Source organism: Halichoeres trimaculatus, unplaced genomic scaffold, assembly GCF_033239565.1.
Source record: "Halichoeres trimaculatus isolate MK-OKI-2021-1 unplaced genomic scaffold, fHalTri1.1 fHalTri1_scaffold_19, whole genome shotgun sequence".
Taxonomy (NCBI): domain Eukaryota; kingdom Metazoa; phylum Chordata; class Actinopteri; order Labriformes; family Labridae; genus Halichoeres; species Halichoeres trimaculatus.
In genome coordinates this window covers 21204501-21219560 of record NW_027437197.1, presented here as the reverse complement: position 1 = coordinate 21219560, position 15060 = coordinate 21204501, and the positions used below count along the sequence as shown (strand labels likewise).

The 15060-nt window shown below is 39.9% G+C and overlaps 2 protein-coding genes and 1 long non-coding RNA gene across 3 annotated transcripts; 2 read left to right on the top strand and 1 right to left on the bottom strand.

Moving 5' to 3' along the window:
- Positions 1-34: 34 nt before the first annotated feature.
- LOC141808013 (uncharacterized) lies at positions 35-1036 on the bottom strand. The gene is made up of 5 exons (XR_012599884.1): positions 882-1036; positions 616-672; positions 398-524; positions 204-293; positions 35-115 (listed from the first exon to the last, which is right to left on the bottom strand). It is a non-coding gene; the product is annotated as an uncharacterized LOC141808013 (long non-coding RNA).
- Positions 1037-2136: 1100 nt separating this feature from the next.
- tmem169b (transmembrane protein 169b) lies at positions 2137-5933 on the top strand. The gene is made up of 3 exons (XM_074694290.1): positions 2137-2284; positions 2858-3236; positions 3474-5933. Exons 2-3 carry the CDS (start codon positions 2963-2965, stop codon positions 4106-4108), a joined length of 909 nt encoding a protein of 302 aa, XP_074550391.1. The 5' UTR covers positions 2137-2284; positions 2858-2962; the 3' UTR covers positions 4109-5933.
- A 658-nt stretch (positions 5934-6591) lies between these two features.
- Positions 6592-15044, top strand: LOC141808109 (X-ray repair cross-complementing protein 5-like). The gene is made up of 21 exons (XM_074694477.1): positions 6592-6844; positions 7572-7685; positions 7790-7973; positions 8112-8160; positions 8260-8382; positions 8628-8807; positions 8917-9031; positions 9311-9449; positions 9537-9649; positions 9758-9820; positions 10319-10456; positions 10536-10626; positions 10961-11088; positions 12841-13037; positions 13248-13338; positions 13431-13500; positions 13654-13763; positions 14020-14116; positions 14310-14377; positions 14463-14537; positions 14685-15044. The coding sequence occupies exons 1-21, from the start codon at positions 6830-6832 to the stop codon at positions 14697-14699; spliced, it is 2175 nt and encodes a 724-aa protein (XP_074550578.1). The 5' UTR covers positions 6592-6829; the 3' UTR covers positions 14700-15044.
- Positions 15045-15060: the final 16 nt, after the last annotated feature.

Here is a 15060-nt window from a genome sequence, read left to right as displayed (position 1 = left end):
CTTCTTCTCAGCCTGAAGCGCGAGAAGCTTTTGTGCTAGTGGATTTTTGTAATAAAAATCTCTGTGGTTCTCGAATGTCTTCTGATAGTTCGCAATCCTTTCTTCGTCCTGAACCCTTGTTTGGTAAGAAAGTGAAAAACATAGCATTACATTTCCCATAAAATATAAAAATAATACATTTTGCCTTTGCAAAGTGAGCCTACAGATTATCGTTGTACATGGCTTTTGTTTTCTCCAGGTTTTCTTTGAGTCTCTGCTGATACTCCAGAAGCAGATTGTTTGTTACTTTGAGTCTGAAATAAAAATTATGAAAAAATAAAGTTATGTTTGAGATTTGGTTAGATGACATTATTAAGCCATCATGTTTTGCTTATTTTTGTTGAAAGTGTAATCTTACCTTTTACTGAGTGTTTTCTTGGACTCCAAAGTGCCCTTCCTCTCAAAGATGTCTTCATCAAGTTTCTTCATATCTTTTTGTGATGTACCAATGTAAGCCTCCTTCTCAGCAATTTCAGCTCTGAAAACTGTTTTGAGTTGTTGGCATTTCATGGGCACCATTGCAAGATAGTGAGTATACAAGTAATTTATATAACCAAAAGTAGATGTGAGGTGTACCTCTGATATGCTGGTTGATTTCATTCTTCTTTTGGTAAAGCTCCCGGGTCTTAAGTGCTGTAAAATATCGAAAAAAAAGTACATGAAACTGAAAGTAAGTGGCGTTTTCTTGAAAACTGAACAAGCTAAAAGCTATTAGCCACTTCAAAGCCGCTAGCCACCAGCTACCCCTGGCCAGCTAAATCTTTTCAACAAATAAAGCAAGCAAATATTTAAGACAAAAAAACAGCCATTCTGAATTTATATTATTATAAAACTGAACAAACCGCATTGAAAAAGGAGGCTGCTGATTTTGTCCAGTGAGTATTTGTCGTTCATTTTGCTAAATTAGCTGTTTCCTTTTTCAATTGTCAAGTGCGCGCGGCGCGTGCTGCTTTAACGGTAGCAGGACGGTTGGTGACGCTGTTTGCCCCTCTTCCGCTCTGGCCTCACCATTCATTACTGTAGCAGCAACATATAGCCTATATATAAGTCATATATAAGACAAGATAAGAGATATATAAGACATATATAAGACACTTTAAGCAAGTTACATTTTATATTTAATTTATTAATTATTTACTCTTATGAGCGAAAACACAATTCACTATCAATTCAGTGAAAACTTGATTTAGGATTCTCCAATTCAGCCGGAAGTGAAGCTTGCGCAGCAACTTATGAACAGACTGTATGAAAAGACCGTACACTACCTACAGTGAGTATTAATGGTAGTATTGTGTATGCCTACCTGTTTATTGTTATCATTTATTTTTAAGTCTTTATTTGGTACAAAAAAAAACAGTATTTCCAACAAGTCAGGGTAACAAGTTTCTCTTTTTCTTATAGGAGGGGAATTAAGAAAAGAGAGGAAAAAAACACACACACATGCTCGAGTGGGCTAAGATTAAAAATGTGGAGCCATCAGCTTAAGTACTAGTAGTAATACATAAATTATATAGATTGGGGGGAAAAAGTGCAGTAGCTAAGAGAATTTAATAAACTGAGGAATATAGCCTGATAATGAAAGTAAATAAAAAAGCTGACCCATAGGACATTCATATGGAGGATTTTCCCACACGTGTGAAATTAAAATTAAAAGGTTAGTTTAATGTAAGACAGTTATAAATAACTCTGCATATCAAGCATTTGTTTGTTTGATTTTCTACCTTTATTATTCTATTCTGAAATTGTTGAATACAAGCACGGGGCATCAATGGTTGTTTATAACCCTTTTGTTTGCAGCCAGATTACGACTATGTTAAGAAACGATTCATATAGAGCTGTAAAGTGCAACGTGACATTTTTTCACTAAAAATAACCCACATGCATTGACCAAAATACTTTTATCATATCTTCATGGAGTTAAAAACGGTTTATCTTTTTGTTTGCTTAAACCAAGTTTCACTTTTTAAAATCTAGACAAGGAATGTTTGTGTTATTATTTTCCTTCATATTCACATGACACCAGAGAGGAGGAGGGATGTCTCAGGAACTGTTCAGGATTGGTGTGACAGAGGTTGGAGGGGCGGGTTTAATGCTATTCTGGAAATCCTTTACGTAGCGCATCTGTATCGGGGAAAAAAACCCACAGCGCAGTGATGCGTGGGCTCCCGCAATGTGGTAGCCGGATTCAGTGATTTTTACCCACACAAAGGGTTTATCTCTCCGGTTCTCTCTGAACCTCTTCAAGGTAAGATCATTATTCATTTGCAGCTTTGGTTTGACTGCATGCTGATCGCCGGCTGGCGTCTGCAGACAAAAGAGCGGACATGGGTGGGATTTAAATGGGAGGGGATCAGCTGTGGGAAGAATAGGTTGCATTGTCGATTTATCAGCCTTGGTATAAAATCAGGCATTCTGTTCGTTGAGCTAAAACATCCACAACATGTGTGTTTCCATGTCGTTTTGACTGCTAGGGAGAATTCTGTTTGGATACTGAGACTGAGCTCGCAGGGAATCCACTGATCCATCTGTGCGCTGTCATGCAAAGAAGAGACACCCCCCTCTTTGAAGAGATCTCACGCTTTGTTTGTCACCTATCCAGGGCGATTTGGTTTCCCTATGTTCAAATGCAAAATGCCATTAGATCAATAATGATGGATATATGTCAGATTTTATCAGCCATCATCTAAGCAAAGGCGACAGTGCAGAATCTAGGCCAGCATCACTGTACACAGAGGATTAGTCAGTGTAAAAAAAAAACATGAATTCTTTTCATTTTTTCCTCTTTTTTATGTATGTGCTTTTGTAACTTTGTTTGCAGCTGGAAACTTTCATCAGACCTCAAACACAATGGGTGGATACACATCAGCATCCCTTTAAAAGGTAGCTTCTGTGAGTCAGCGTGTTTACCGGACCAGGTGAGAGCATGTCACAGGTAGAGGAGCCTCAGACCGAAGGAGAGGGCAGCCCCCAGATGATCTCCTTAAGGTCAGACATATCAGGGAACCATGTGGACGACAGAGATACGGGGCCATCCATGAGAAGGAAGAGGAGGAAGAAGAGAGACCCACGTCCAGAGTCTATCATTATTTACCGTTCTGAGATGGAGAGGGCTTCAGGAGAGGAGCAAGGTGGTGAGGAGGGAGGAGAGAGGAGCACGGAGGAAGGAGCTCAGTTCCTCTACACGCCCACAGGCGAGGGTGAGGAGCCAGTTTTTATTACTGAAGGATTTCTTATTTTAACAGCTCAGTGTTTGCTCAACATGCAGTAAAATTCATACCAAATAAACCAACTGATTACTGTCAAAACAAAACAAAACTACAGATGTTGTCTAAGTTTTGCTACCATGGAAACTGTGAGAAAGCATTGCAAAGTCATGGGTTAGGTTATGCTTTGCTTTATTATCTCTGATGTTTTGACATGTGATCTTTGACCAGGTGGAGGCTGGAATCTACCTCCAGACAGCCGCTACGTCACCTTGACAGGCACCATCACAAGAGGTAAGAAGAAAGGCCAGCTTGTGGACATTCATCTCACGTTGACAGAGAAGGAAATCCGGGATCTGGCGAGGTCAAAGGAACGTCTTGATGCAGAGTGTGAGGCGGGTGAAAACTACAAACGCAGCTGCGGCTTAGGCGTGTGTCAGGGACCCCATGTTGTCCTGTGGAGCATCTCATGTGCCCCTGTGGTTTTCCTCCTCTCCTTCATCACTTCCTTCTACTACGGCACCCTCACCTGGTACAACGTCTTCCTGGTGTACAATGAAGAGCGGACGTTCTGGCACAAGATCACGATATGCCCCTTCCTCATCATCTTCTACCCTATGCTCATCATGCCCATGGCGCTGTCTCTGGCTCTGTACTCAGCAGTGGTGCAGGTGTCCTGGGCTGCCAGTGAGTGGTGGCAGGCTGTCAGAGACCTGGAGAAGGGCTTCTGTGGCTGGGCCTGTGGGAAGCTGGGACTGGAGGACTGCTCCCCGTATAGCATAGTGGAGCTGCTTGACTCTGATACTGTTTCTGGGACTCTGCAGAGCAAAGCACCCAGTGAACTTGCCCAGACATCAGCGGTGTAGAGAGGAAAACAAAGACTGTGATTTATAGAGTTATGACAAGCATGGCCAGAAAATTCATGTGGGATACAGGGAAGTATTTCAAACTTTTTCACTTTTGTGTAACTTATGAAACACTGCCCAAACTGTCCTCAGATGCTGGACTTTCATTTCAAGTTTTGTAAGTTATTATTTGATCCAGATATCTTTTAACTATTTCTTTGAGCATGGGAGTAAAAATGTTGTGGCTGTTTACATTTTTATGTCTGATGGTTTTTGAAGTCATCCTTCTGTTACTGACTCCTACTAACATGTTTTTGATATATGCAGGCCCTGGTGCTCCCTGAAGTAGATGTTAGAGAAACAAGCTGTGGACTCTGACATGTGGACTCACATTGTGTGAAACCAAGTTTTCAAACTATCTGTAAATATGTGTAATTTATTGTATGTGATCACTGTGCTGTGCACTGACATCAAACACAGCACCTTGTTAAAAGGCAAAGCAGCCTTGTTTGTGAAGTCATCATAATCATGCACTTATGTGATGTTTGAAGTAAGGCTGGATTTTCAACTAGAACAAGGAAGAAGCTGCCTCAAGGGCCCAGTATGTAGGTTTACTTGCTGCTGAATTTTTAGGTCCAGTACTCAGGTTCTCTGTGTGAAAAAGACCAAGGGTGGGCACAGAAGAAGCCCATAAAAAGACTAAAAACCACTTTGGTGTTTTCTTTTGAAAGTGAGATTTATTTTTCCCATGGCTCCCTTATCTTACTGGCTCTTTAAGAGGACATAAATCTTTCAGAACACAAACATAAAGATGTATCTTCCTGACTAAGTTTATTTAAATGCATGAACGCCCCCAAAACAGAGTTCTGCAGATCTGAGCAAATATTATGTAAACACTAAACTAATGGTCTATTGCAGTGCATTTAGGGCTGGCTTCAAATGTATCTGTTTGGCTGGTATTTAGATTTTTTGACAAATGTAAAGGTTTACCACTCTGAGGAATTAGAGCTACACACATATGAAGCTCTTTTTAGAAGGAGTAACCCAGTGTTGACGTCTATTTTCGTGGTCTTCTTCACAATCACTCAAAAATTACACCTTACACTGTAGTGCCCAGACATGGTTCATATTATAAAACATTTCTGGTTCAGTAAAAAGCACTGGGGCTTTTGGTCATCAAAGTAAATATTAATGAAGCTGCAACATTAGGGCTGCCGAGTGCTCTGCACTGGATGTGTACATGTACATACTGTACAGAAAGAGGAAGGAAGAGAGATAGAGATCAATGGGGGTCTATAGCTCAATACTACCCCTGGGCCCATGAGCAGGATATCCAGCCATTATTTGAAGCCATAGTCAGGACAAATCTGACACATCGGACGTTTCTTGCATGAGGTTAGTTTTCTGAACCATGTTTACATTTGTTTATGTCACCATTAACACTCTGTCATGATATATCTTCTTGTTTTTTTGTGATTGAACAAAGCCGTCTGTGATTTTACAGCTCACTGTACACTTCTTGTTACATGCCCAAACAGTCACATGTTGGATGTTGATGTAATTTATTTTGAATGTGTAAAACAATTACACTTCCTGAAGTTGTTATCAGTAGGTCTTTTGTACTCTGGCACTTTGAAATAGCTGAAGCAGATGGTTTTTTGGTTTAAGTGATGATGGTTGAATACTATGGGCATTCAGATGTTTTTTGTTCAAAACTGGAGTGTAAAGTTTTGACTATCATACACAGACATGGATCAGTGGTCATTTATGGGAGCTGTCAGCTATTCCACTTTTTGTGTAGTAAAACTAAAGGCTTCAAAATCAAATAACACAAATAAAAAGAAATATCATTGCAATTTTGTGCTGTTTTTATTTTAATATTTTTTGGGTTAAGATATCATTTAAGGTTGGGACTGAACATTTCATAGCTGTAATTGCTGTTTTGATTGTGTTTGGAGTATTGGTGATTTCAAACCTACTGAAATACAAGTCAGGATATCCCTAGAGGCACCATGCAAGGGGATTTGGTTAGATGTGATTTAATGTGTTGGCACCCTGATGGTTAAACTGGGTTACTTATTGCCTCAAAGCCAGATTTAGTGCACCAGGAAGGGGCACATGAGCTTGAGCTGGCCTGTTATAACAAGCAACTTTGTATAACTTATGTCGTTGAATTCTAATGTTAAGTACAAAATAAAGTTTAAAAAAATTAAGTTAAAAAATAATTAGATTTATAAACAAAAAAGTAAACAAAAACAACAAACAAGCAAAGAAAAAGTATACCAGAGGAGTCGCTACAGAAAATAACCTCGTGTTTGAACATTCTTATTAATGGTATAATTTCCACATAAAATGTAATAATGGCCAACAATATTCAACCACGGTTTTTTATTCCCCAGCCTATAATAAATAAACCACTCTGCACAATGTCATTTGAAACACTGGAGGGCGTTTGACCTACATCTCATAATTGTAATTCATTGCCTGCACAGTCCTGTCTCAAGCTCCACAGCCCCAAAACAGAAGCAATATCAGCTTGACAGAGGCCGTGTATGGTTCATTAAGCGGGTATATTGTGTTTTATGGCGAACAACCAAGCGAGTCGATTTAACGGAGCTCGCAGAGATTAACTGCTGAACTGTTATTGCCGTAAACAGGAACCGTCGTTCGGTTTCTTCCGCTTATAGTTTCTCCCCGGTGTCATAACAGAGACGCACGCGATACTGTAAAGAGGGAAAAAGGATGGCTGGCTCAAGAGTGAGTAACTTTATTTTAAATTCAGGAAAATTAATGAATTATTTGAATGGATTAGTAGTTGTTACAATCTGTTTTCGTATTTAAAGAGTTATAGGTAAATAGTTTAGCGTAACTTTAATTAAAAAGCAAACGTCTGTCTGAGGCACAGTGCGACGTGTTTGGACATGTCGAGCCTGAACCTTGATCCTGCTCCCTGCATTTTGTTGGACACTGCTGTAAAACAATTTTGTGCCTTATGTATACGCTTTGCGTCACTTTTGTGTATTGTAACTGGGCCCACACTCCTCCTGTTATGATGAAGAAAAGTCATTATTTTAAACATTAAGTTGAATCCCCATTAGCTGCTGCCAAAGTAGCTACTGCTCTGTCTGAGGTGCACGCATGCAAATGTGTGATAACATTTCATCGGGATCACATAATTTAAAATCTAAGGCACAATTCAAAACTGGAATGTTCACAATAATGCAAAGCAGGCAAAGTACCAACCCAATGTATCCCGTTAAAGCTGTAGTAAGTCATTGTTGTCATATGTCCAAGACAGAAGTGCACACAGTGACCAACCGAAAAAAGAGGTGACGATAAAAAAAAGTAATTTAAATTGTTGAAAATAAATGAGAATTCACAAAAAAGTTATTGAATTGTTATTTTCATTAACATCACTACCATCTTCATCATCACCACTGACATCTTATATTGATCTGAGATGTATATCTTATTCCTTTCTCAGTCTGCTTTGGTGCTATGCATGGATGTTGGATTCTCTATGTCCAACAATGCTCCTGGTGAAGAGTCTCCCTTCGAAGGTGCCAAAAAAGTCATCCAGAAGTTCGTCCAGCGCCAGGTAAGCTTATTGTTGCACAGTTTTCAGAAATAAAAATGACGTGATCTACCAAGTGGGTATCAGTAAGACATCTTTGGCACAAACTTTAATTTCTTTTTTGACAGGTGTTTGCAGAGACAAAAGATGAGTTGGCTTTAGTTCTGTTCGGCACAGACGCCACAAATAACCCCCTGGAGCAGGATGACCAGTACCAGAACATCACAATTCATCGCAAGCTCATGATGCCTGATTTTGAGCTCCTGGAGGAAATAGAGAGTCAGATCCATCCAGAGAATTCACAAGCTGACTGTATCCTTTAGCTCACTGTCTGTATTTATCTATTTATGATCCAGTGATACTTTCTATGCCTCTGGGAGCTGTGAGGTCAAGACTCTTTGATTGGATTATGCATGCAAATGTGTTACAACCTTAACTCCTGTTCATCAGGGCTGGATGCTCTTGTTGTCTGCATGGATCTCCTTCAGAGCGCAAAACAGTAAGGAGTCTGTGTCTAAAACATAAGTCTTATTTATTACTTTCTTGTTGCTGTTGCTCTGGTTTCTTAATGATTTGTCACTTTTTAAAATTATTCCAGGAACAAGAAGTATGATCGCCTCAACATTGCCCTTCTGACTGACCTCAGCACACAGGTCAGTTCAGAGCACCTGGATGTCATCATCGGAAAGCTGAAAGAAGAGGAAATCACTCTGCAGTTTTTGTAAGGTTTAAGCACAAGTCAGATGTAACATGTTAATAATACTGTATTGGCTGCAAATGCAAATATTTTATTTCAAGATTTGAACAACTTCTGTTGTCCCAGAAAGATGATTGAGTTTGCAGCCTTCTTGTTAAAAAAAAACAAAGCAGATCATTTTTATTTTTTATTCTGTGAAGTTTATTGACCATACTTTTATCAATTGTACTCAAACCTCAGCTAATTTTATTTTAATTTTTGTTTTTCAGTTTGCCATTCCCTGCAGGGGATGATGAAGAAGGTGGAGGAGATGGAGACAGAGGCGGCTCTGGTCACCCAGGTACAGGAAAAGGACTGACCAGCGAACAGAAGGATGGTTTGGACATGGTGAAACACATCATGCTTACCCTGGATGAAGAGGACGGCCTAGAGGAAATCTACACATTCAGGTTGCAGGGCTCTTGTGGACGTGGAGCATACTGTTGTCTAAGTTCCTTCTTTAATAATAGATTTTCTTGCCCCTGTATAACGTGTTCCTTGACCTTCTTTGTGCTGCAGGAATGCCATCGAACAGCTGTGTATGTTCAAGCGTATTGAGAGGAGACCCACAGCCTGGCCCTGTGTACTCACCATTGGCACCTGTGTGTCCATCCGTATTGCTGGATACAAAGCAGTAAGTTCAGTGTAGTGACCTGATTGAACAGATATGTATTATTTGGTAAAGGATATAAAGCCAGGGTAAATTTTAAATCCTCCCAATCATTATTTTCTATCCTCGTAATGCACAGAAGAGTGATCCTTGATGAGGCGTTTTGCATGTTTGCTCATTCAGTGACTGAGTATGAAAGAACTCTTTCTAATGACTGTCACTTTACTCATGTGCCAGCTGTCAGCTCATCAATAAAAGTAACAAAGCTTTGGCAGTGAAGCTAAAGCTTCTGTTTTTTTCCAGGTGGTGCAAGAGAAACTGAACAAATTGTGGGTAACAGTTGATGCACAAAGCAACAAGAAAGATGACGTGAAGAGAGAAACTGTCTACTGCCTGGATGATGACAATGAGACAGAGGTGCAGGCGGAGGATACCATTCAAGGTGAGGGTGTCTGTGTTTTTAATTTCCTGGTGATGCTGCCACCAAATAACAGCTCAAAAATAAATCTGAATCTTTCTCCCCCCACAGGGTTTCAATATGGCAGTGATATCGTTCCCTTCTCAAAAGTTGATCAAGACCAGATGAAGTACAAGCACGATGGAAAGTGCTTTGCTGTTTTAGGCTTTACCAAACAGAGCCTGGTATTGTCATTTTTTTTAATACACAACATGTAAAATGCATTTAAGTGAACTACATCTAAAACCGAACCATTGATACTGCAGCAGTTACTTAATACCCTTTATATTCAGGTGCAACGCCATCACTTCATGGGGAATCAAGTCATCAAGATGTTTTCTGGAAAGGATGATGAGGTGATGTTAAAACTAGAAAATCACTCAGAGAGCTCAGACCTCCACCAAGCATATTGTGATTGTCACCAACACTTTAGTCCTACTTTAATGTTATCCTCCCTTTCAGCAGACTGTCTGCTACAATTTGGTGTTAGCTGCAGGTTCGTACAATAATTTGTTTCCTGACAGTGTTGAATATTATGATGAGCCAATTTCATATTTCATATTCCAGATCTTAGTATCCAGAATATTTCCAGGATCTGGATCATACTTTAACATCTGTCAGAAATTATGGTGACCTTGTCTTGTATTGTTTTGCAAAGCAACCAGACCAGTTATGGTGGAGTTTATACACATATGGTGGAAACGTCCCTATCTCACAATGATTTATTAAAAATCCTGGATCCAAATGGTGATCCGGATCACCTCCAAAATTTAATCACTTCTGTCTTATCCTATTCTGAACATTTCCTGAGAATTTCGTCTAGATACTGACCACTTTTTGTTTTGTCTGAATAGCATGCAGCAGTTGCTCTGTCAGCTCTAATCAGAGCGCTCGATGAGCTTGGAATGGTCGCCATTGTACGTTACGCCTATAACAAGATCAGCAACCCTCAAGTAGGAGCAGCGTTTCCTTGCATCAAGGACGACCATGAGGTGAGACCCCAACAACAGCACAGAGATTTCTTCACTAAAGACATTAGCAACAAGCTAACATGTATTTCTACCTCTACAGTGTTTGATGTACATTCAGCTGCCTTTCATGGAAGACCTCAGATTTTTTTCATTTCCATCTCTTGAGAACAACAAAAAGTTCACTCCATCAGGTACTGCTTCTGGCTGTTTTTAAGATTTAAATACTATTTCTTTAAATATAAATCACTTCACCTGTCGGATATTTAAATAAACTAGCATACTGCAGATATCTAAATGACTGATTGTCACTACAGCGTCAGTTTTTATACCTACAAATGTAACACTTAGCTTTTGGTAATCAGGAATTTCATGTTGTTGACCTGGTATATGTTTTTACAAGCAATGAAGTTAAATTCTACAAACCTGTGCTGCAGAATAGATGAAATTTGAGTGCTTTTGGTTAGTGTACAATAGAGATGGATCTATGGGCTCAAACAGACTTTATGTCCTGTGTGGTTTGTCTAGACAACCAGCTTTCAGCTGTGGATGCTCTCATTGACTCCATGATGCTGGTAGAAGAGGAAGATGGAGAGGAAAGCGACCACTTTGAGGTCCATGAGATTCCCAACCCTGCCTTCCAGAGGCACTTCCAGGTACGACAGCGTAGGAATGCACCGATTCAGCATTTCTGGTTCCGATACCTGTGCAGTGTTAAATAATAACCTGCATGCTCTACTGTGGGAAAAGTCTGTTAATGTTTTGGGTAAAAGGCAAAAAAATGAGTAGATGGAATTACTGAAGTTAATATTTATCAAAACTATAAACTGTTTAAATTAGGGCTGTAACTTTAACGCGTTAATTAGATTAATTACACCGCACATTAACGCGTTATAAAAATCAACGCAAGATTAACTCATTAGCTACCAGCCATTTTCAGAGCATCTTGAATGATCTTTTAAGACCCAAATAATCTTGTTTTCTATGACTATGTAAACACCAAAGTTACTTAAGAAGAGTGGACTCTCTTCTTTTATGTCTCTCTTCCTGTTTTTGGTCCAAAAAACAGACAAATCAATCTTTTTTGATCGTGTTTATCTCGGGCGCTCCATCCTTTGCTCCTCTCCATGATTTCCGTCGTCTTTTCTCACAATAGCGCCGCTCTTTCTCTCTGAGCTACAGCAACATATCCTCAGTTGGAGCATGAGCTACCTGAACTTTTCTGACTTGCAACGTCTCTCTGTGTCTCTGTCATCTCACATTTCTCCTCATATCCATGCTGAGCTCTCGTCTAAAGAGCGTACCACCCACAGTAGATTACGCGCAGGATTTTGATTGACAAGCTCCACCAGACCCCACCTCCCTCCACTGAAAAATATAATTTACTTCTTTAGACGCAGTAAACAATAATTGAATGTCAATGGCAGGGAACATGGACATTTTGATTAATATTGTCCAGTTGAAAAAAAAAAGGATTTCCAAATCTTCTCTTTTTCGTGTATTCATTTGAATACATTCATTCACTCATTAGTCCTGCACTATGAGTTGGTAATGCCTTAGAATTTAAATTCTTTATGTGGGGACCTTAAGCAGATATAAGATTAAAATGTGATTAATTAGATCAATTAATTACAAATCCCGTAATTAATAAGATTATTTTTTTAATCTCCTGACAGCACTATTTACCACATAACGGCTGATGACTGTACTTTCAAGTAGTGTCCTCAAAAAAACATCTTCTGAACAAAATAAACAGGATTTTGTTGTTTAAACTTGCGTATGAGAATATTCAATGATTGAGTCTTCTACCAAAATCTGTTTGAATTGAAAAGTGTTGCTTCTGATGTTGAATATTGATGTGATTAAAATGCGATTAATAATGATTAATTACGATTAATTAATTACAAATGGCATAATTAATTTGATTAATTTTTTAATCAAGTCCCACCACTAGTTTAAATGTTTAGCAGCTAAACAATGCTTCAGAGTTTACAGAAATTACTATTCACTGTAAAACTTTTATACCCTATAGAGTGGCGATATGGCAAAACACAAAGAAAGTGTCTCAAAGGTAACATTTTAAGTAACCAAGGACCTAGACCTAGAGTAAAAAAGGCATACAGCAGGTTGCCTCGATTGGCACCATGGATTGGCCCCTTCCCACCAATACCGATCCAGCTGTGAGGGATACACTGATACCAGGATCAGTATCGGTGCATCCCACAGCACAGCTTATATGAAGTTAAAGCCCTCCTTTCACTGGTTAAATTTTGAGAATGATGTGTTTTATTTTTAGCTGAGTAAAATAAAAAAATAGTTTCATCCATCTGAGCAGAGCTTCTCCAGCTGGAGATTGTCGGTAATTTACACCAACCTTTCACTTCCTCTCACCAAAACTCTTCCTCCAGTGTCTGCACCATCGGGCAGTAAACCCCGGCACTCCCCTCCCCCCCATGGAGCCGTGGCTGAAGGCTGCTCTCCAGCGCCCTGATGTCATCAACGAACGTTGCCAGGCTCCTCTGGAGGAGGTGAAGAAGAAGTTTCCTCTCACGGAGGTGGAGAAGAAAAAGAAGCTGAAGACGAGTGCTCAGATTTTTGGCAAAGAGTGAGTTTGACTTTGCTCTTGAGTTGAAGCAGGTTTTCAGTCATGCAGGGATAAGTTTGTGTGTATAAAAAGAAGTGGAATGCTAATATTTATGTGTAAAATATTACTTTACATTTCAGTTTTAGAGAGGTTTCACAGATTCTAAAACAGATAACAGAAGTTTTTAGGATTATCTATTCATACATTTTTTCGCTGCTTTGTTATTTAAAGTTCTGAGGAGCCAGATGCCAAGAAGGCCAAAGGAGACGAAGAGGAGGAGGAGTATAACCTGGCTGACATTGCCGAAGGCTCTGTTACTTCGGTGAGAATCAAGTGAAGCTGGAGGGCTTCTGAGATTACAATCTGAGATGAAAATCTCACTTCATGCCTCTCTATTTTTAAACTCTTAACCAGGTGGGAAGTGTGGATCCAGCCCGAGATTTCCGCTCTCTGATCAAGCAGAAGACTCTTCCGTTCGGAGAGGGTGAGCTCCAGTTTTTGTCTGTTTCCTCTGATGAGCGGGTCTGATAAACGTTCTTTTTTCTGGTGGTATTATAAACCCCCATGACTCATGTTCAACCCTTGTAATTGTGTTTTTCTCTTTGTTTGCTTTTGGTGACCCCCGTGTCCTTCCCAGCCTGTCAGCAGCTGACTCACAGGATAGAGCAGTTGCTTAGCAACAAGAACACACACTACTACATGAAAAGCATCACCTGCATCCAGGCTTTTAGGGAGCAGTCGGTTAAGGTAAACAAACAGTCACTAACATCAGTTTTGGGAGTGAATGGTGATACAGGGGAGGGCTTTTACAGGCGTCACAGAACGTGAAGTTTTGGCTCTGCGGTGAAGATTATGAGTCAACTTTAGATCACAAAGAGTCTCTTTCATTCCTCGAGACTTATAAGGAGGCCAGTTCTCATGCGTCTGTTGCTGTCTGTATGTAGATGTGGCCTTTTTGGAGACTCACAAATGGATTCTTAATGCTTTTTTTTCTATCTTTCAGCTGGAGAATGCAGATCTGTACAATAGCTACCTCCAATCCCTGAAAAGGAGCATCCCAAACAGAGGGCTGGGGGTCTTCTGGGACCTGCTTGTTCAAGGTGCGATAAGCTTCTTTGCCGCAGGGCTGCAGGATTCCTTGCAAATCACTCCTCCCTGGAGAGGAGATGAAGTTACTTGAGTCCTAAATATGTAAACACTACCAAAAAAGGAAGATGATGGTGGCTGTTCCACAGTTTCCTCTACACAGCGTTGTGTTCGCAGACAGTCTAAGTTTTACTGTTTGATTGACAGATGCTATAACGCTGATCAGCAAGGATGAAGTTGAAGGATGCACAGTTTCTAAAGCTGAAGCTAATCAGGTGAGTGATAAAAACTCTCCTTTATATATTGTTTCATAGTTAGGCTGTGATAAGACAGATCTCCTGACTTCTATTCTGTCCTCAGTTTCTGGTTTCCGAGGAGAAGAAAGAGGAAGTGTCGGCGCCACCAGCTGAAGACACAGGAGACCTGGATGACTTGGTACGTTTCTTTTTAATACATTTCTATACTAAAGCCGTTTCCCTCAGGATTTGCTTTGGCACTGAAGCTTGATGAAGTGCCTTTCCCAAAGAGATGTGTCATGTCATACAAACTCCCCATGTCTCCTTTTTTTCTCTTCCTGTGCAGCTGGACATGATGTAAGAAGGGAGGTAATGGGAGAGTTTGCTGTGGACATACACAGAAATGAGAAGAATGTGATCATTCGGTCCAGCAAGTCCAGACCAAATCAGCTTCATTGTTCCGCCTCCCACGCAGAGACCCTGCACAGTACAGAGCTCACATCAGTCCAATTCAAAGCGCTCCTCTTTTGTTAAGAAACTCTCTCATGCACTGTAGGTTTTGGGATTTAGTCGTTTTAAAGTTTGTATTGCTTCCATTTCTATGAATGTCTTGCTTGCACTTTGAGATTAATGTGCACTAGAAAACCTTTTTTAACCCTAGAAAATAAAACAATTCAGTGTCTTAACAGTTTTATTCATCAAAATTAGTAAAGTTCAATGTC